The sequence below is a fragment of the Pelodiscus sinensis genome, chromosome 3 (assembly GCF_049634645.1).
Source record: "Pelodiscus sinensis isolate JC-2024 chromosome 3, ASM4963464v1, whole genome shotgun sequence".
Classification (NCBI taxonomy): Eukaryota; Metazoa; Chordata; order Testudines; family Trionychidae; genus Pelodiscus; species Pelodiscus sinensis.
The window spans coordinates 3,386,301-3,406,622 of record NC_134713.1 but is presented as its reverse complement, the minus strand read 5'-3'; the positions used below and the strand labels follow the sequence as shown (position 1 = coordinate 3,406,622).

The 20,322-nt window shown below is 48.8% G+C and overlaps 1 protein-coding gene across 1 annotated transcript in view; it reads right to left on the bottom strand.

Moving 5' to 3' along the window:
- Positions 1-20,322, bottom strand: part of XKR6 (XK related 6) — a 266,006-nt gene that overhangs the window by 34,838 nt on the left and 210,846 nt on the right. Inside the window, exon 2 of the mRNA XM_025185363.2 lies at positions 1,869-2,065. Within this exon, the coding sequence (XP_025041148.2) occupies positions 1,869-2,065 (197 nt within the window). The remainder of the gene's footprint in view (positions 1-1,868; positions 2,066-20,322) is intronic.

The following is a 20,322-nucleotide window of genomic DNA, read 5'->3' as shown; positions in this document are numbered from 1 at the left end:
GCTAATAAGTATTATTGAACCCATCCTCCATGAATTTATCTAGCTCTTTTTCGAACCCTGTTAAAGACCTGGTCTTTACAACATCCTCTGGCGAGGAGTTCCACAGGTTGATTGTGCCCCGTATGAAGAAATACTTCCTTTTGTTTGTTTTAAAGCATAACATTCATCAAAGCAAATAATAAGCCAAGGAACAAAACTCAGCCTTGAAGAACTGCAGGGCTAGTAGGTTACACACAGAGCTATTAAAAGCCACCTGCTTGGAATGACCTGACAAGTTCTCAGAGGGGTATCTGCAAAAACAACGAAGAGTCCTGGGGCATTTTAGGGTATGTCTACACTGTGGAGCTATTTTGGGATACTGGCGGTATCCTGAAATAGGTGTTCCGTGTCTACTGAAGCAGTCTATTATTTCAAAATAGATTTCGAAATAATGGGCGGCTTATTCTGATGTCCCGATGACCCTTGTTTCACCAGGGTTAAGGGGAATTTTGGAATAGCACGTTATTTCAAAATTTGGCGCTGTGTAGGCAGTGCCAAATTACGAAATACGCTATTTTGAAAGAAGTTACGTAATTTGCATAGCGCAAATTGCGTAGCTTATTTTGAGCTAATGGTGCTGTGTAGAGGCACCCTTAGGCCATGTCCACACTGGCAGGTTTTTGCGCAACAAGGGCCATTCTTGCGCAAGAATCCACAGCACGTCCACACTGCCTACCCTCTCTTGCGGAAGAAGATTTACAGTACGGTGCGGTAAGAGAGGGCTTCTTGCGCAAGAGCTATGCTGTTTTTTAAAGGTGTAAGCCCTCTTGCGCAGGAGGTCTTGCGCAAGAGAGCAGTGTGGCCGCCCGGCAGGGGTTCCTTGCCCGAGAAAGCCCTACGGCTAAAATGGCCATCAGAGCTTTCTCGTGCAAGAGAGCATCCACACTGCCATGGGTGCTCTTGTGCAAAAGCACAGCTCGCACATGGCAGTGTGGACGTTTTCTTGCGCAAGAGTTCTTGCACAAGAACCCTTGAACAAGAAGCCGCCGGTGTAGACATAGCTTTAGAGATTAACAGATTTATTTAGGTATAAGCTTTTGCAGGTAAAACCCACTTCATCAGATGAATTGGAGTGGAAATTACAGAGGCAGGGGTAACTCCAATGAGATGCATGTGGCCACCTACTTTAGAGCGATCATTTCATTTGCCTTTCAAAGACAAGCCTATGTTGAATGAAGTTGGGCTGCTTATGCGAGTGGTGAATTTGGTCCTGTGTCTACTAAGGCAACAAAGTGTTACTTAAGATGGATGTTACCAAAGATATGTACCAAGCTGGTGCGAAAACAGCAGCATTTGCCAATGGTTAGCCCATGTGGTGTCTGGGATAACACAGTTTTCCCCTATTCTTAGACTAGTACAGAACTGTGGTCCCAATAAATATGTTTGAACTCATGGCAAAAGTTGACTTTTTAAGGGTGACCACCTTAGCCGTACCTATGAAACATAGCACTTTACATAGTCGGAGCACGGCACAAACATTTACCAGTTAATCCGCACAACACTGAGGCAGACATGTTTTATTGTCCCCACTAGCAGACAAAGGTTAGGTGAATTGCCCAAGGCTACACAGCAAGTCAGTAGCCGTGCTAGGAGTAGCACTGAGGAATGCCCAGTCTTGTGATCATTCCTCTCGACCACGTGGGTCTTTAAAAAATAGAAGGAGCGGAGTATTTTGCCCAGCAGAAATTCACTGAGCAAATGCAGCACAGAGCTGAACCGAGTTTTGTCCAAAGTGCCAGCGTCTGACGCGATAGGTTACGTAGTGGGGACGGGCCACAAAAGGGCCACGAGAGGCCGAGAAAATGGATGTGGGGCCGAGGGCCACTTACATGGTAATGTTTCTGCACGATTCTTTTGGATCATTATGCAGAGCTGTAGCACCAGTTGGGGCGCGCTCTCCAGGAAAGTCTCCAAGAGGCGCAGCATGTTGACGTCTGCATACTCGTACATCATAGCCCAGTAGAAGCGCCGCTGGTGTTCCTTGCGCCGCTGGCTCTGGATCCCCAGGTACATGGTTCGGATATACCTGCAGCACAGGGAAGGAACAGAGCCGGCCGTGAGTCATTGGCAATGGCCATGCAGAAGGTCAAACAGCAAGCAACGGCTCAGAGCAGGAGGGAGAGCTCGCTGTGCTTCTATGCCAGGGGTGGGGAAAATCAGGCCGGAGGGCTGGATCCAGCCCTCCCAGCATTTCTCTCTGCCTCGCCCTGCTGAGCAGCAGAGGTGCAGACTTACAGCTGGCAGCCTGTGTTCAGCTGCTCCTCCCTCCACCCGGCTCTGCCCTGCAGCCCAGCTGCTCCCAGGATTCTCCTGCAGGGCGGGAGGATGGTGGAGAAGGGGAGGGCTGACGTCAGGGTGTCGCCTTGTGCCCCATCTCTGCAGAGCAGGGGTCGGGGAGAGGCAGACACACAGTGGAGCTGCTCCAGTCTGAAGCACGGATGGCGAGTGACTCAGAGAAGTGCTGTCGGAGGAGGCAGTGCCCTGTGTCTAAGATTTCATCACACACACACACACACACACACCCATCTCTGCAAAGGTGGGAAGGGGAGAGAGCAGGACAGCTTTCCCTGTCTTAGCCCTGGTCTACACCAGGGAGTTATTTCGAAATAACCCCCCATATTTCGGAATAAGAAGTGGACCAAGCCCGTTATTTCGAAATAACAGGCTACTTATTTCAAAATCCACAACCTCCCCGGGCAACTTATTCCAGTGTTTCACCACCCTGACAGTTAAGAACTTTCTCCTAATTTCCAACCTAAACCTCCCTTGCTGCAGTTTAAGCCCATTGCTTCTAGTCCTGTCCTCAGAGGACAAAGAGAACAAATTTTCTCCATCCTCCTTGTAACACCTTTTTAGATACTTGAAACCCGCTATCAAGTCCCCTCTCAGTCTTCTCTTTTCCAAACTAAACAAGCCCAATTCCTTCAGTCTTCCCTCATAGCTCATGTTTTCTAGACCCTTCTTCATTCTTGTTGCTCTACTCTGGACCCTCTCCAATTTCTCCACATCCTTCTTGAAATGCGGTGCCCAGAACTGGACACAATCCTCCAACTGAGGCCTAACCAGCGCAGAGTAGAGCGGAAGAATGACTTCTTGTATCTTGCTCACAACACACCTGATAATGCATCCCAGAATCATGTTTGCTTTTTGTGCAACAGCATCACACTGCTGAGTCATATTCAGCTTGTGGTCCACTAGAACCCCTAGATCCCTTGTGGTCCACTATGTCCTCAAAGCCCCCATCTGTCTACATACAGATCAGTTTGGTTCTACTCAGCAAGCACCCAAGGGATCGGAAGGGGTCAGAGCCTGAGTCCGGCTGTGACTTGGCCGCGAACACAGTCATTCTGCAGCGGTAACTCCAGCCACAGCCCAAAATCATAAGTTCTGTGTCGCATGCCGTGGCGGAGACACCCTGGTCCAGGAACTGTAAGCCCAGGGTTCCAGTGCAGTGCGGCCGCTCATGCGCAGGGCTGGAAATGCGGAGTGCACAAGACCTAGGATTACCACGCAGTGCAGTCATCCCCCAAGAGACCAGGACGGGCACAGAGGGGCAGCGAGTCCTGTACTCTGAGACGTCTGCCTTTTGCGACCCCATCTTTTGCAGTTAACCACCATGGAAAGCAGGGGTGCAGAACCTAAGGCACAGGGACCAGATGTGGCCCCTGGCTTGTCGAGATCCAGCTCCTGAGCCTCAGGGCTCTCCCCCCCAGCATTGGGAAGTATGACAGCCCCGCACCACTGTTCTCTTGCAGGACTGGAGCACATAAAATGTACTTGTCTGGGTCCCCAAATTGTTTTTTTTTTTTTTGCTTCTCACTTGTGTGGGCCCCTGATTAATTTTTTTGTGGGTCAGTGGCCCCCGACCCAAAAGAGGTTCCCCACACCTGGTATAAAGCATTCAACCCAACCAGTCATTGCAGGAGAAGGACGCCAGGAAACAGCAAATGACCCAGAACTGCCAACAGAGGGGGCTCTGCCTTCACAGAACAGGCCTCAGGCCGACGGCATCTGTGGATCGCAGCTGCTTCTGTGCTCAGAGGACAGCCTTCATCCCGCTGCCACCGCTGGCTTCTCAGCCCTTTCCAAACGCCACCCATTGAGCGCCCAGCCCTCTCGGTTTTATCACGAGTCGTGTCATCGCTGGTGCGGTGCCTAGCGATCTCAGCTCCTGGAGTCAGGGGATTCGGGGAGCCTCTCAGCTTGCGGTGGTGTTTTTTTAACATTTGCAGCTCTCAAGGGGGCAAGGAAAAGTGTGTAAGCCCCAGCCCCAGCGCCGCAGCGAGCAGAAGGCAAACAAAAAGGACTCCAAATGGATTGTTGTGTCAAACATCGCGATTTTTTGGCAAGGTTCGGAGTTTTCAACACTTCAGAGGTTTCCACAGACCCTTCCCTATAAGCACCACACTGGATCCCACAAGAATCCACAGGGGCAACGAAATCCCAAAGGTGAGGTCAGCCCCTGTCAATATTTCTCTTTGATTTCTAGTTACATTCAGTTTAAAAGAGCCCTCTTATAAATACCCATTGCCATAAAGGTACAACCCACTCAAAAAGCCCATGGAATAATATAATACCACCCTGCTCTTTTCACTCACAGATCTCAAAGCGCGTTACAAAGGATGTCAGGGTCATCCCCCCCATTTCACAGGTGGGGAAACTGAGGCACCAAGGGATGACGGGACTTGGACAAAGTCACGTGTTTCCAGCTCCTTTGCCGTCCCTCCCTCCCCAAACTCATTGTGTGCCTCTGTGGGTGGAATGGGGAAAAGCAGAGCTCCATCCAGCTGACATTACTGAGAGGAGAGGAGGGACGGAGGTGCCTCCTGCTTCGTCTCCTGCCTGCCTCCGCCTCAGCCCCGGCACCGCCACTGGCTAACGCATTGGCAATGCCCCTTCACACTCCTTCCCGCCCCAAAAGCATCTCCCCAAGCATGGAGGAGGAAAAGGGGGATGATGGAGGTACTTCCTGCTTCGCCTCCTCCTGCCCCCACTAGGACTGCCAGAGCTAAGCTGCCACGAACAGCCGACTTGAGCTCTGGCAACTGCCACGGCCTGGCAGCCAGCAGTTTGCAGACCGGTATCGGTCCACGGATCAGCGGTTGGGAACTGCTGGTCTAGACCATCCCCGACAGGTGTCTGTCTAACCTGCTCTTAAATATCTCCAGTGATGGAGATTCCACAACGTCCCTAGGTAATTTATTCCAGTGTTTCACCACCCTGACAGGCAGGAAGTTTTTCCTAATGTAACATAACATAAACATAACATAAGAACGGCCGTACTGGGTCAGACCAAAGGTCCATCTAGCCCAGTATCCTGTCTGCCGACAGTGGCCAGCACCAGGTGCCCCAGAGAGGGTGGACCAAGGACAATGATCAAGCGATTTGTCTCCTGCCATCCATCTCCAGCCTCTGACAAACAGAGGCCAAGGACACCATTTTATCCCCTGGCTAATAGCCTTTTATGGACCCAACCTCCATGAAATTATCTAGCTTCTCTTTAAACTCTATTATAGAATCATAGAATAATAGGACTGGAAGGGACCTCGAGAGGTCATCGAGTCCAGCCCCCCGCCCTCAAGGCAGGATCAAGCTCCGTCTACACCATCCCTGACAGATGTCTATCTAACCTGTTCTTAAATATCTCCAGAGAGGGAGATTCCACCACCTCCCTTGGCAATTTATTCCAGTATTTGACCACCCTGACAGTTAGGAATTTTTTCCTAATGTCCAATCTAAACCTCCCCTGCTGCACTTTAAGCCCATTACTCCTTGTCCTGTCCTCAGAAACCAAGAGGAACTAGCCTTCACAGTCCTAGCCTTCACAGCCTCCTCTGGCAAGGAGTTCCACAGGTTGACTACACGCTGTCAACCTTGTTGCAATTTCAGCCCATTGCAATTTCAGCCCATTGAAATTGCAATTTCAGCCCATTGCATCTTGTCCTGTCCTCAGAGGTGAGGGTGAATAATTTTTCTCGAACCTCCTTGTGACACCCTTTTAGGAACTTGAAAGCTGCTCTCATGTCCCCTCTCAGTCTTCTCTTTCCCAAACTAAACAAGCCCAGTTCTTTCAGTCTTCCCTCATAGGTCATGCTTTCTAAATCCTTCACTATTTGTATTGCTCTTTTCTGGACTTTCTCCAATTTGTTTACATCTTCCCTGAAATGTGGTGCCCAGAACAGGACACAGTACTCCAACTGAGGCCTAATCCGTGCAGAGTAGAGCAGAAGAATGACTTTTTGTGTCTTGGCTTAAAACACTTCTGCTAATACATCCCTGAATGATGTTCACTTTTTTTGCAGCAGTGTTACACTGTTGACTCACATTTCGCGTGTGGTCCACTATGACCCCCAGATACCTTTCTGCAGGGTTCCTTCCTAGGCAAGTACGTCCCATTTTGTATGTGCATAACTGATGGATTTTTCCTAAGCAAGTACTTGTCCTTGTTGCATTTCATCCTGTTTACTGCAGGCTGTTTCTCCACTTTGTCCAGATCATTTGGAATTCTGACCCTATCCTCCAAAACACCCGCAGCCCCTCCCAGCTTGATAGAATCGGCAAATTTTATAAATGTTCTCTCCTCACAGTATCAAAATCACTGATGAAGACACTGAACAGAACTAGACCCAGAACTTCTTACCTATCCACAAGGCTTGCTACCCTGTCAAAGAAAGCTATCAGAGTGATTTGACAGGATTTGTTCTTGACAAATCCATGATGACTGTTACTTATCACCTTATTATCTTCTAGATGTTTGCAAATTGATTGCTTAATTATTTGCTGCATTATCTTTCCATAGTATTAGAGCTGGCTGCAAAACAGAGTAGATTTAGTGAAAAATACACAAACCAGCAACAAAAAAATCGTTTATGAAAAAAACTGAATTTTTCAGGGGTTTTTTTTTGGATGGGGAAGAAAAAAGGTGATTTCCCCCTTTTTTCACATCTCCCTTTCAGTGGTAAGATAGAAGGAGGGAGTAAGGAAAGCAGGGAGAAGAATAGAGAGAAAAAAAGAAAACTCATAACCCCAAACATTTTGGATTTTCCAGTTTTACTAGTAGAAAAATCAGATTCCATTTTTAAGTTTTTCTTAAAAAACCCCACTATTTTGCATCAAAAATAAGTTTGAGTAGCTCTAAATAATACTCTTCACTTTGGGGGCTTTTTTTTTTCTTGAAAGTACTTTGCAAGCATTGAGCAATTCAGCTGAGCGAATATGAGCTAGCGAAACAGTCTTCCCATTTCACAGCAGGAGAAATAAGGTCCCAGAGAAGAAGTGAATCACTTTGGCTTCCGTGTTACCTGTTTGGGCATCTCATGCTGCTCGTTCCCACATACTTCCGGGAATATTTCTGGTCAATTATTTTAAAACTGCTTTCCGGGACTTTGGTTTTACTTCCATAAATACATTTCTGTCCCTGCCTCTGATTGTCTGAAGCAAGGAATGAGCGACAGGGGATGAGGATTCCCTGTTGTGTTTACTCCCTCTGGGCACCTGGCATTGGCCACTGTCAGCAGACAGGACACTGGGCCAGATGGACCTTTGGTCTGGCCTGGCCGTTCTTATGTTATATTTGACCAACCGGTTCTTTGTACCCAAACCTCTACCTTTTGCACCGACACTGGCTGATTATTGTATTGCTCAAAATCATGGTGCCTAATGATACACCGGGCGGCCGACAGACTTCACCAGGCCCCGTGCAATTTGTAGGACAGTGCGGGGCTTGGTTCTGGGCCCCCTCAGCCAGCTCTTCAGTGCTGCTTGGTGTGTACCATCCACGACTCTGGCTAAAGGGCTCTGGGCTCCAACTGCTGCTATTTCCGGACTCCGGCCTGGGAAAGTCTGCCTTCTTTTCCCACCCTACCAGCCCCCATCAGCAGGCCTGTAACTATATCAGTTAGGGATATAAAATACAGGACTATGTAGCACTTTAAAGACTAACAAGATGGTTTATTAGGTGATGAGCTTTCGTGGGCCAGACCCACTTCCTCAGATGAAATAGCGGAAGAAAATAGTCACAACCAGATATACCAAAGGATACAATTAAAAAAAAATGAACACATATGAAAAGGACAAATCAAATTTCAGAATTTTTTACCAGCATGGCTATACCGGTAAAAGCCCCACTACAGCTGCAGTTATATTGGTATAAAAGTACTCTTTACAAGTACAGCTAATTCTCTGTCTTGAGTGGGAACTGAACACTATCAATGTGCTTATCCTAATATAGCCACATCTACGTATGTTTTTGGGAGGGGGCGTTTCCGGCTTTAACTTGGCCCATATAGTTAAATAAGCCCAAGGAAAAGAAATAAATATTTTCACCCCCGGTGTGTTGTTATTGGCCTAGATTTTCCAAACCAGGACCCTAAAGTTAGACTCCTCGATCTATATTTAAGCACCAAAGAAAATGTCCTAATTTTCAAAAGCGCAGAACAGCACGAAGCTACAGTTGACTTCAGCGGGAGCTGAGGCGTGTGCTGCACATTTGAATGCCACGCTGTTTAGTTCAGAGCCTAATTATGCATTCAGGCACCTAACTGGAGTCTCCTATTTTTGAAAATCTTGGCAAAAATTTTAAATATAGGTCCTGCCAGGATATTGTGCCATGTAACTAATTTGGGGCAGGGCTTAGAGACAACTTTCTTGAAACACAAACGGGGCTGATGGTTCGCTTTGCTCTGGCAGACGTCCCAGAGTTCCTCTTGGCACAATTACCATCATCATCATTTACTACTTAAACGGCAGTCGCACCCAAAATGAGCTGGGCAAATTCACTACATTCCTGCTTCCAAAAAGCAAAAGAGTCAGAGGCCTGAAAACAAGTTAGGCAAACAGCATTTGACTGGTACTTCCAGCCAGCTCCATAGGGTAGAGCGGGCTTTCACTTCTCAACCTGCCTGCTACATACTCTCCTAACTAGACAGGGTCAGGTGTCAGATGAGAGACCAAGCAGGTCCAAATTCTGGTCTCCCTACTTGTGTGACCTACACAGCATACATTTTATTCTGTTTATACCAGTGTCAATCCGGAGTGACTCCCGTTGGCCACAGAGGAGTTATTCTGATTTATTCCAGTGTAATTTACAGAGAAGATCGGGCCTCACGGATCTACTTGTGTGGGAAATGTGAGCAGTATTTGGCTCCCACTGAAAAGGAAAACCAGGTGTGGTAGAAAATGATGCATGAGGCATCGCCTGCAAGTGAGAAGGTGACTTAGGTCTCCACTACCGATGGATCAATACCATAATGATTGATCCACTGGGTCAATTCAGAGGCCAAGAAAAAAAATTTTTCTCCCTCCTCCTTGGAAACACACTTTTAGATACCTGAAAGCTGCTATCCTGTGCCCTCTCAGTCTTCTTTTTTTCCAAACTAAACAAAACCAATTCTTTCAGTCTTCCCTCATAGTTCATGTCTTCTAAACCTTTTGTCACTCTTCTCTGGACCCTCTCCATTATCTCCACATCTTCCTTGAAAGGTGTGTCTGTCTTTATCCATCTGTTGGATCTTGTCTTATGCAACCAGCACCAGATGGATTTGAACCTGTGACCTCTGGAGCAAAGAATAGGAACCTCTACCCTCTGAGCTAAAAGTCAGCTGGTTCCCAGCCCATGCTGTAGAGGTCTCTTGATCTTAACTGTTGCTGTGGTCTAGGTGCCACTGCATGGTAGCCACACTAGGTCTGTGGGTTACACTTAGGCTGTGTCTACACTGGCACCCTTTTCCGTAAAAGGGATGCTAATGAGACACTTCGGAATTGCAAATTCCGCGGGGGATTTAAATATCCCCCGCGGCATTTGCATGAACATGGCTGCTGCTTTTTTCCGGCTCGGGGTTTTGCCAGAGAAAAGCGCCAGTCTAGGCGTGATCTTGCGAAAAATAAGCCCTTTTCCGGAAGATCCCTTATTCCTACTTTCAAGTAGGAATAAGGGATCTTCCGGAAAAGGGTTTATTTTCCGGAAAATCGCATCTAGACTGGCGCTTTTCTCTGGCATAACCCCGAGCTGGAAAAAAGCAGCAGCCATGTAAATGCAAATGCCACGGGGGATATTGAAATCCCCCGCGGATTTGCAATTCCGAAGTGTCTCATTAGCATCCCTTTTACGGAAAAGGGTGCCAGTGTAGACACAGCCTTAGACTCTGAGCTCTCTGGGGTAGGGACTGTCTTTTTGGTCTAACCTTTGGTCTGAGAGCGTTGTCATTGGTGGGCAGGTTTGAGACTGGGGTGCCCGGAGCTTACTGCATGAGCCTCTGCTGCCCAAATTAAAAGCCACCAGTCTGTTAGCGAAGGCAGCAGCAAATTCATTCACCTCTACGTAGGGAACAGAGCACCACGCCCAGCAGCTGGGGTCCTAGTCTACGGCTGGGGACTTCTAGGCGCTACAGGCCTGCAATTGCCCTGCCGCCTGGTGATTCAAGAGGCCCAGGGCTCCTAGCTGCTACCACTGTGTGGCTACCGTGGCAGGCGGACCCCCAGGGCCTTTAAATGGCTGCCATAGCACCGCATTGAGGGCTGGGGCAGGCGGCACTGAAGGCTGGCTGCCCGTAGCCCGGCCCCTTTCCACCCAAGGCTCCGCCCTTTCCAGGACGCAGATCTGGCCCTCCCCACTTGCTCAGGGACCTGCAATGGCCGGCAGCCCCCCGGCAATACAAACAAACAACAACAATTCTCATAAAAGCAAGCCATAATTGGAATGCATGTGAAAACAGCAACGAGGCAGAAGTCTCGCAAGAATGACATTGAGATCACTGCCGACAACAGGTACCAGGACTTCCTGGAGAGAGCCCTTGCCTTCGAACGCCATGCTCTTCCGTAGCAGCTGTAACTGCACATCCGCCGCATAGGGACCCTGTTTACTGATCTGTGGGCGAGGCAGGCAATCAGGGGCCTGATTGTTAGCATTCATATTATTATTTGTTAAATAAATGAATCACCAATGTCTATTTCTGGGTTTGATCGCAGGAGGGGGTGTGGGGTGGAGGATGTATTATTTCACTGCTCGTTAATTTCCATGACATCTCCTCAGCAGATCCCGCTGCTTATGCTCGGGAAGTTTGATTATCCCTGGCTGCAAATAGAAGGCTGAGGTACTTTGTCTTTCTCTTGAGCGCTGCAGATGGAAAGACTTTTCCTCGGCATCGTACAGACGGGATCAAAACTGAGGTGCCCAAATCCAGCGTTTCCCTTCTACTGGCCTCTAATAAGTTATTGGGCGAAATGCTCAACTGGTAAGAGCTACAACTATTTACATCCACTTAGAATGTGGTGCACAGTTTTCATTGTAATAAATAATAAATAATAATAATAATAATAATAAAAAGGCTAGAGACATGGCATCAGGGAAGCGAGACGGCAAATTAAACAATTACGCTAATTAAAAACAGAATCAACGCGGCAATTAATATCACTTGCCACGTGAACCTTGTGTACATGCTGACAGAGTTGTGAGCAATCCGTCATTAGGCTCAGAAAATGATTGTTGATTATTTTTATTACTGGCTTCTCATCCACTATAATCCCCAGGTCCTTTTCTGCTGAACTGCTGCTTAGCCACAGTAACTATGCTTGGGATTTTTCCATCCCAAGTGCAGAACTCTGCACTTGTCCTTGTTGAACCTCATCAGATTTCTTTTGGCCCAATCTTCCAATTTGTCTAGGTCACTCTGGACCCTATCCCTGCCCTCCAATGTATCTACACCTCCCCTCTGGCTAAGTGTCATCCGCAAACTTGCTGAGGGTGCAATCCATCCCCTCATCCAGATCATTAATAAAGATGTTGAACAAAACCGGCCTTAGAACCGATCCTTGGGGCACTCTGCTTGAAACCGACTGCCAACCAGACATTGAGCCATTGATCACTACCCGTTGGGCCCAACAATCTAGCCAGTTTTCTATCCACCTTACAGTCCATTTATCCAATCTATACTTTCTTAAGTTGCTGGCAAGAATATTGTGGGAGACCGTATCAAAAGCCTTGCTAAAGTCAAGGTATATCACATCCACCACCTTCCCCACGTCCACAGAGCCAGTTACCTCCTCATAGAAGCTAATCAGGTTGGTTAGGCACGACTTGTCCAGGGGCCCGTGGTGGTTGTCAGCCCCGCTGGAGGTCTATACTATCCTCTATACATTTACGCTTCTATGGACCTCTTGTATTGCTGCCATGTCCAAACTAAAGGAGGACAACACAAGAATGTTAGGGGGAAAGCAACTGCCGTGGAGAACTTTCTCTTTTATTTGGATCCAGCTTCCATTACCGTCATCACTGCGGCCACAATTTTCAAAAACAACATGAGAACGTAAGAACAGTCAGACTGAGTCAGAGCAAAAGTCCACCCAGCCGTTGCCAAAGCCAGGTGCCCCAAAGGGAGTGAAGAGACCAGGGAATCATCAAGAGATCCCTCCCTTGTCATATATGAAGAGAGGTTAAAGCGACTGGGACTTTTCAGTTTAGAAAAGAGGAGACTGAGGGGGGATATGATAGAGGTCTATGAAATCATGAGTGGTGTGGAGAGGGCGAATAAAGAAAAGTTATTTATTAGTTCCCATAATAGAAGAACTAGAGGACACCAAATGAAGTGAATGGGTAGCAGGTTTAAAACTAATAAAAGGAAGTTCTTCACACAGCATATAGTCAATCTGTGGAACTCCTTGCCTGAGGCGGTTGTGAAGGCTAGGACTATTACAGGGTTTAAAAGAGAACTAGATACATTCATAGAGGTTAGGTCCATTAATGGCTATTAGCCAGGCTGGGTAAGGAATAGTGTCCCTAGCCTCTGTTTGTCAGAGGGTGGAGATGGATGCAGGAGAGAGATCGCTTGATCATTACCTGTTCGATTCACTCCCTCTGGGACACCTGGCATTGGCCGCTGTTGGCAGACAGGGTACTGGGCTGGATGGACCTTTGGTCTGACCCAGTATGGCCGTTCTTATGTTCTTATTTCTAATTGTGGTGATAATAAAATATCTTTCTTTCTCTTCTTATTAACCTGGTATTGGTTAATTTTTTGTGTCCTGGTTATACAATAGGGGCTGAGATTTCCCAAGAGGTCTCTCCCTGGTTTCCTTATCATTACTTGGGTGGCAGCAGCGGATTTTTATCCCCCAAATCTAGGTTTTTAAGATTTGGGGGGAAGTTTTATACCAAAGCCTGGAAAGATAAGTTGTGTGGGCCCCCACTTCTGCATTTATCATGCCAGAGTGGGGAAAAGGCCTTGACAATGGGACTGCAGGAAATTTGGTCACACCCATGATAAGTGGACATCTGGCTAATTCAAATCATGCCAGACCATGGATGGTGCCGGACAAGAAGGGTATGTCTACACTGCATTCCTCTTTTGAGAGGGGAATGCAAATGCAGACAAACAAAATTGCAAATGAAGTGCGGATTTGAATTTCCCACGTTTCATTTGCATAATCGTGGCCAGCCACTTTTTCGAGATAAAAAACGCAGTCTAGCCGTGGTTATTTTGAGAAAAAAACCTTTCTTTCGAAATAACCCTTACTCCTTATAAAATGAGGCTTAAGGGTTATTTCAAAAGAAGGGTTTTTCTTAAAATAACTGCATCTAGACTGCATTTTCTATCTCTAAATAGGGTATTTCGAAAAAGCGGGTGGCTGCGATTATGCAATGGAGCACAGGAAATTCAAATCCGCGCTTCACTTGCAATTTCGCTCGCCTGCATTTGCATTCCTTTCTCGAAAGAGGAATGCAGTGTAGACATACCCGAAGTGTGCTGGCCTAGAGAGGATCAGCCTGTAGATAGACGTACAAGCATATCAAATGAGGGGAGTTATTTAGTAACTTAGAGGGCCACAGGATTCCTCGTTTTTCAGAGAGTTTGGAGACATTCTAGGAATTCTTCATTTTTGCTGTTTGCTATTCCGGGTCCCCAGGTATTCTTCCCATTCCCTGATTAGATAACTTAAATTTTATACATGACAAACAGCTGGGGTAAATGTGTCAAACTTCCATAAACACTGACTGTTGTTTACACATTCATGCCTCATACATAGTAGGACCTGAACAACAGTCATTTGTTGCAAGCACTTTTGGGAATCCATTATTCAACTAGGGATGTTAAAATGCATTTATTTATGGAAACACGTAACGGCTGAAATTTTCATGCAGGGGACAGGTTGGCTGCTTGTCCCCCTGCTGTCTCTGATACAGAGGCAGCAGCATTGGAGGGGGGGTGCACATTCATATCCCCGTATGCAGCATACTAAGTACAGCCCCAATTTTGCCAGCTGTTCTGTCCAGGCAGTCCCCAGAGTCTACGCAGTGCCCCATTGGCTTCAGATTCTTTCCTGAAGTGTACAGTACGAACAAAAATTACTAGCAGTACACCACAGTGACCTGGGACTATATTTCTCCTAATTTTGACTATTTAAGTTATAAATTATATCATTATTCAAAAGGCACACCCGTGAGTACCAGAATATCCCATCATGCCCAGTGTACACACTGCTAGCTCCACAGGAGAACGCTTCCGTCGACCTAGATACTGTCGTGTGGGAGATGGTGTTGCTACAGCAACAGAAAACCCCCTTCTGTTGCTGTAGGCCATATCTACACATAGCACAGTGACATAGCTAAGCCTCTATTATAGCCCCTGTAGTGTAGACATGGCTTCAGAACTGAGGCACAGCGAGGATGTTATGCGCTTGGGGGTGGAGGCAAAAATTGTGCCCCGCCCCTGCCGCGCGGTGGGGCCCCGAACCTGGCGCACAGCTGAGCCCGACCCTGGGAGGACGGGGGGAGGAGCTTGTACCGTGTCTTCCCCCGCCCCCTCCAGTTTGGGGCCAGAACCCCCGCATGCACTAATCCGCTGGCAGAGATGGAGGAGGGTCGGGCAGGGGGCAGAGAGGAGGGGAAGAGGCTCCAACTGGTGGTGGCGGGTGGAGGAGGAGCAGATAAGTCGAGGGATGACAGGGGGAGCGGAGGGGGACTAGCATGGCACCCAGGGGCGACTGCCCTCCCTTGCTATGCCACTGCTTCAGAAACATGTTAGTCAACAGCGAGCAGGAGATGCCATATAATCTTCTTACCACCCTGAGCTAAGAGGGAAGCTAAAACCAGCTCCAAACCTGTAATCTTCAGCGCTGCTCTTATTTTAAAGGTATTTGTTTCTTTAAAACACTGACACTCAGCCTGCCCCCATTACAGGCTGTGGCAAAACATCCCGGTTCCCACCGAAGCCATTAAAAAGGCCTAGAGAAAGGCAGCTAAAGCCATACGCCGCTGGCGTTTTCGCAGCGTGTGTTTTCAGTGACACCAATTCAGGCTCAACCGCCCTCCTTTAGAAATGAAAAAAAGGGCCCAGGTGGTGACAGACCCAGGGCCTGATCCTGTGAGCTGCACGATAAAGAGGAGTGAGCTGAAGATCACTGACTTCAGCGGCCTTTGAATGAAGCCCAGGAATTCTTAAGGGCCAAATCCCGAGAAGTGCTGAGCACATAGGAGATGAAGGTGCTCAAAAAGACCCTACTTAAGAGACTAGAGGGTACGTCTAGACGACAGGCTTTTGTCGACAGAAGTTGTGTTGACAGATACTGTCGACAACGCTTCTGTCGACAAAGAGGGCCTAGACTGCATCCAGTTCTGTGGACACAACAAGCCGCTTTGCCGGCAGGACAGTGTAGACGCAATAACGCCTTCTGGCGACAGAGTTCTGTTGACAAGAGGCGTTATTCCTCGTAGAATGAGATTTACCGCCGTCGACAAAACTGCTGAGTTCTGTTGATGTTATGTCGACAGAACGCAGCGGCGGGTAGATGCAGGTAGAGTTTTGTCGACAAAACCCTGTAGTATAGACATATCCCAAATGTGTACATTTGCCACCAGGGCTGGATTAACCCTTCTGGTGGTCTAGGACTACAAGATTCTCATAGACTCCTAGATTTTAAGGTCAGAAGGGACCATTATGATCATCTAGTCTGACCCCCTGCACAGTGCAGGCCACAGAATCTCACCCACCCCTCTTAGAATAATCCTCTCACCTATATCTCAGATATTGAAGCCTTCAAATACTTTGAAGGCCCCAAAATGCAGAGAGTCCTCCAGCTGATCTGTGCCCAATGCTACAGAGGAAGGCAAAAAACCTCCAGGGCCTCTGCCAATCTACCCTGGAGGAAAATTCCTTCCCGACCCCAAATATGGCAATCAGCTAAACCCTGATTTTGTAGGGCCTCCTAGGCTCTGGGGTGGGACCAAAAATTAGGGGATCAGTATGCGGGAAGGGGCTAAGGGATTTGAGATGTGGGAGAGGGCTGAGGGCAGAAGGGTCAGAGAGGAAATTAGGGAATGCGTGGGAGGGCACTGGGGGTGCAGAGGCTGGAAGGAAGTTAGGATGCAAGAGGGGCTTAGGGCAGGGTGGGGTCTGGGAAGGGATGGGAGTGCAAGAGGGCACAAGGTAGGAAGTTGGAGTGTGGGGAGGGCTGGGGGAGCAGGTGGGGTTCAGGGCAGGGTGAGGTCTGGGAAGGGGTGAGAGTGCAAGAGGGCACAGGGCAAGGGGTTGGGGTGTGGAGCACGTACCTGGGGCAGCTCCCATTTGGTGGTGGGGGAGAACAGGTGGATCCCTGCGACCTATGCTTCCCTGCAGGCACTGCCCCCCTGCAGCTCTGATTGGCCAGGAATAACGGTCAATACGATCTACTGGGGGCGGAGCCTGCAGGCGAGAGCAATACTGGGACAGAGCTTTCCGGTGTGGTGCTCATTGTGGCTGCCATACCCCATCTCTCTAGCTTTCCATACCAGAGAGATACATACACCAAAGTAAGAGACACAGACCCAGTGAACTATTACAATCGATAGGTTGCATGGGGCATTTCATCCCAAGTGTCTTCGCATTCTGCATATTCGTATCCAAAGGACATTTTCATAAAGCATGCGGGGTGGGGGGAACCTTCACAAAGCCCTTAACGCAATGTGCTCCCCTCCCACCCACACATGGCGGTGCTAGCTCTCCCCCCTGAATCACTGGCCAATTTCATCTCGGACCGAATTCTCCGTCTAGGGCTGTGTCCGGACTCAGGGGTTTTTTCGAAAAAAGTAGCCTTTTTTCGAAAAAACTTCACCTGCGTCTAGACTGCAGCCGCGTTCTTTCGAAATTAAATCGAAAGAACGCGGCTTTTCTTTCGACGGCGGCAAACCTCATTTCACGAGGAAGAACGCCTTTTTTCGAAAGTGCTCTTTCGAAAGAAGGCGTTCTTGAATGCCAACAGGGCTTTTTAGAAAGAGAGCATCCAGACTCACTCGCTGCTTTCTTTCGAAAAAGCGGCTTGCTTTTTCGAAAGTCCCGCGTGCAGTCTAGACGCTCTTTTTCGAAAGAGGCTCTTTCGAAAGTATCTTTCGAAAAAGCCTCTTTCGAAAGAGGCTTGCAGTCTAGACATAGCCTAGGTGTACAGCTCCCTTTGGAGTTCCACCGAAACAGGCAGAGCGCTTGATCAGTGTCCTGCGAAGAGCAACAAAAATGAAGAAAGGTCTAGAAAACATGAGCCGTGAGGCAAGGCTGCAGGAATTCGGCTTGTTTCCTTTAGAAAAGAGAAGACTGAGAGAGGTTTTCAAGTACCTAAGAGGGTGTCACAAGGAGGAAGGAGAAAAATAGTTCTCCTTGGCCTCTGAGGACAGGACAAGAAGCAATGGGCTTAAACTGCAGCAAGGGAGGTTTAGGTTGGACATTAGGAAAAACTTCCCACCTGTCAGGGTGGTTAAACACTGGAATAAATTGCCTAGGGAGGTTGTGGAATCCCCATCCCTGGAGATATTTCAGAGCAGGTTGGACAGACACCTGTCAGGGATGAGCTAGATGGTGCTTGGTCCTGCCGTGGGGGCAGGGGACTGGACTCGATGACCTTTCAAGGTCCCTTCCAGTTCTAGGGTTCTGTGATTCTGCGATGTATGGTGGAGTCCTTTGGGGAGACGTGGCTCCTATAGGACCTGCAGGATTTCTCCCACTCCAGAAGAAAGCGGTTGACCACACGTGCGTTTACTAATCACGGCCCTTCCCGGTCCCCGCACAAGTGACCACAGTGCTCGTGTCCAAGACAGGGTCGCCTAGGATCCAGCCAAAACTGGCGGGTACCGTGCTGTAACGATCCACGTCTGCGCACGGATACGGCACCCCCCTCTCCCCCCGTAGCATGGCGGCGCTAGATCTCGCCCCTAAATCGCTGGTCACCAACCGGTCAATCATGGAGCTTCTGACAGGTGAACCTGACTGGTCTGGCCAAGAGGCTATTATCAAGGGCAGCATTTCAGCTGCCCCTCGCCCCATTAATGGGCACTTCTTGCTCTTTGCTTTGGAGCATCCCCCACTGGGAGCCTCCTGCTTGCTGTGCCGGGCAGGGGAGAGAGAGGAGGGACATAGAATACAGGGGGGGCTCTCCCTGACGTCAATCTCCACACAACGGAGAGGGAGGGGGCACAACAGGGCTTGGGATGGAGGGAGTTTGCTGGCTGCTTTTGAGAGCGGTGCAGGGCCAGGGCAGGGGTGAGCCTGCCTTAGCCTCACTGCACCTCCACCCAGGAGCCACCTGTGGTCAGCTGTGTCTAGCTGGAGCCAGCTCCGAACGCCTGCCCCAGTCACGTACTGCCCCTGCATCCCAACTCCCTGCCCCAGGCTCAGCTCAGAGCCCCTCTCACACTTCAAATCCCTTAGCCCAAGACGAGAGCCTGCGCCCCAACCTGCTGCCCCAGCCTGGTGAAAGGGAAGGAGGACAGAGTGAGCAGGGACGGGGCCTCGGAGAAAGGGCACACAGTACTGGCTACGTCTAGACTGGCATGATTTTCCGGAAATGCTTTTAACGGAAAAGTTTTCCGTTAAAAGCATTTGCGGAAAAGAGCATCTAGATTGGCACGGACGCTTTTCCGCAAAAGCACTTTTTGTGGAAAAGCGTCTGTGGCCAATCTAGACGCGCTTTTCCTCAAAAAAGCCCCGATCGCCATTTTCGCGATCGGGGCTTTTTTGCGCAAAACACATCTGAGCTGTCTACACTGGCCCTTTTGCCCGAACGGGAGCAGCATAGTATTTCTGCAAGAAGCACTGATTTCAGACAGTAGGAAGTCACTGTTCTTGCAGAAATTCAAGTGGCCAGTGTAGACAGCTGGCAAGTTTTTCTGCTTTTGCGGAAAAACTTGCCAGTCTAGACACAGCCAGTGTGTTTGGGTTGGAGGCAGATCTTGGATTGCACTGGAATTCACAAAGTGATCTCCTGCTTAAAAAGGTTGGAGAGTCCTGCCCTAAAGCACACACTCGCCCATGCTTGTGTCTAGCAGCGACCTGCCAAATTCAACCTGGGGACAAGGCCACGGAAGTCGGGCAGTTCCACCCAGGTTGAAGGCGTCCTGGTGTTTTGCCACGTCTGTAGTGCACACAAAGCAAACGGTGTGACTGGCTGTGAAGTCCTGCAAGGACGGGCTGGGCGCCCGGCTATTTTTAACGTTGCAGAAGCGGGATGTATACTAACCGAGGCTTGGCTCACACTCCGGAGTCTACACAGCGGAGGGACGAGCATCCTTCCCAGGGCACCAAAAAGAATCGCGACACATTTAACCCTGGAAGAGTTTGGGCAGCAGAAAGCACCAGCCAGACTGGCTGGATTTATACAGTGCTTAACCCAAGGCACGCCAGGAGGCACCTTCGAGTGCAAACGGGAGGAGAGTTTGTCTCCCTGTATTTTTGTTTGTATTTGCACAGTCACAGGTGAGCACTGCATTAGACAGCACAGGGCCGCTCTTAGGATATATAGGGCCTTACGCAAGGCTATTAAACCAGAGCCCCTGTGCCTGACAGCAGCCGAGGGACGACTGTTTTAGAGTTGTGATAGTCTTCCGCAAGACACGAATGAAATCTTTTTAAAGCAAATTCTAAACTCAGGTCCTCTGCGAAAACACAGGACATTTAGAAACGGACTGGACGTACCTGGGGCAATGCCTGTTCATTGGCTTCATTACTGCTTGATGGCTCTTTCACAGATTCAATGTGCTGCTAATCAGTCCGGCAGGCTTGTTCAGAATTAGATCCTCTCCGGAGGAAGCAGAGCCATGGAACAGGGATCAGAAGAGGCGGGTGGGTAGATATTAAGACCCAACGGTGCCCCACATTTTCGGGGGCCCTCCTCAGCTGCATATTCTGCCTAGGTGTATAGATGGCTTTAAAGCAGCTCTGAGATCTCCTATTCTGACTGGAGACTTTGCCCTGGACATGGAAAGTGCTACCCTGTTTGGCCTAGCCGCAGAGGAAGCCGTTCTTTGGGCTATGAGGGCTGGATACTGGT